The sequence below is a fragment of the Nanorana parkeri genome, unplaced genomic scaffold (genome assembly GCF_000935625.1).
Source record: "Nanorana parkeri isolate BGI_ZX_2015 unplaced genomic scaffold, ASM93562v1 scaffold1844, whole genome shotgun sequence".
Lineage (NCBI taxonomy): Eukaryota > Metazoa > Chordata > Amphibia > Anura > Dicroglossidae > Nanorana > Nanorana parkeri.
Window position 1 is genome coordinate 20,996 of NW_017308112.1, and position 1,500 is coordinate 22,495.

The 1,500-nt window shown below is 49.5% G+C and overlaps 1 protein-coding gene across 1 annotated transcript in view; it reads right to left on the reverse strand.

The window, feature by feature from the left end:
• The window catches only part of DMAP1 (DNA methyltransferase 1 associated protein 1), a 46,987-nt gene that overhangs the window by 17,778 nt on the left and 27,709 nt on the right, over positions 1-1,500 (reverse strand). Inside the window, 1 exon segment of the mRNA XM_018571812.1 lies at positions 605-607. Within this exon segment, the coding sequence (XP_018427314.1) occupies positions 605-607 (3 nt within the window).

Consider the following 1,500-nt stretch of genomic DNA (forward strand, 5'->3'; position numbering starts at 1 on the left):
CTCAGGAAGCGGCCGGCCCCCTCGCGCGCGCTGTTTACTCTCCGGCATTAAACAAACGTTCACGCCGTCGCCGGGCCCGCCGCTCCTTCCTCCGCCTTCTAAATAAAACCAATTAATCTTTCCACTAATTTTTCTTTTTTTTTTGCGCGCGCGTTTCGCTGTTCTCTCTTCCGCGCGGAGAGACTTCATTGGCTCTCGGGGAGGCAGAGTATATTTTAATTTTACCGTCATTAAGAAAACGTTCTGATTTATGAGGCTGCTGTCAGGCTAATATCTTTAAAATTTAGCCGGCTCCGGCGATTCATCTTAAAGAGTGATGGAGGTTGATTGCTCTCTATGCAAAATGTATTAGAAGTAAATGGGCAGTCTATTACTCACGAGGCTCCGATAATCCGTTAGGTGAGCTCCGTTAGCTAAACACATTTAGAAGTGGCGTCACACGGGGGTGACCACGCTGCCCGGACTCGCCGAGAGACAGCGGGTGGAAACTATTAACCCGGCAGCGCCCGGACATAACAGAAGACGCGCCGCCGGAGATGAAAGGCCTGCTCCACCCTAGACTGATACCTCAGCTTTGCATGGCTTCCGAAGCAGAGGCAATGACAGCCTAAGGTCACCGATATGGAAGGCCGATATCTGGAGTGGGGCGCCCGTTCACACTCGGACTCCGCATGATGGATAGGATGAGTAGCTCGCTCTTTACAGAACTCAGTGACGGCTGAAATCAGACCAAAAGTGCAGACAAAAAAAAATCAGGGAAAAGAGACACCTGAGAGACAGAAGATGTGCAGCCAGCAACCACCAAAACCAATGCAAATGATGGGGAGGTGGGCATCAAATGATGGGGAGGTGGGCATCAAATGATGGGGGTGTGGGCATCAAATGATGGGGGTGTGGGCATCAAATGATGGGGGTGTGGGCATCAAATGAGAAGGTGTTGGGCACCAAATGAGAAGGTGTTGGGCACCAAATGATGGGGGTATTGGGCACCAAATGATGGGGGTGTGGGCACCAAATAATGGGGGTGTGGGCACCAAATGAGAAGGTGTTGGGCACCAAATGATGGGGGTGTGGACACCAAATAATGGGGGTATGAGAGCCAAAATGATCGGACATGAGAGCCAAATGTTGGGGGTAGGGGAACCAAATTATGGGGGCATGAAAAACTATTTATGGGGGCATGGGAGCTAAACAGTGGTATGAGAACCAAATGATAGGGTATGGGCATTAAAAGCAAAGGTATAGACATTAAATTAAAGGGGGTATGAGAGCCAAATGATGGTGCTACGGGAACCAAATTATGGGGTTATGAGAACCAAATTATGGGGGCATAAAAGCCGATTTATGGGGTATGGGTACCAAATGATGGGAGTATGAGAGCCAATTGTTGGTGCTATGGGAACCAAATGATGGGGGTAAGAAATGATGGGGACATGGACACCAAATGATGGTGGTATGGGCACTACACAATGGTGGTATGGGAAACAAATGACTGCTGGG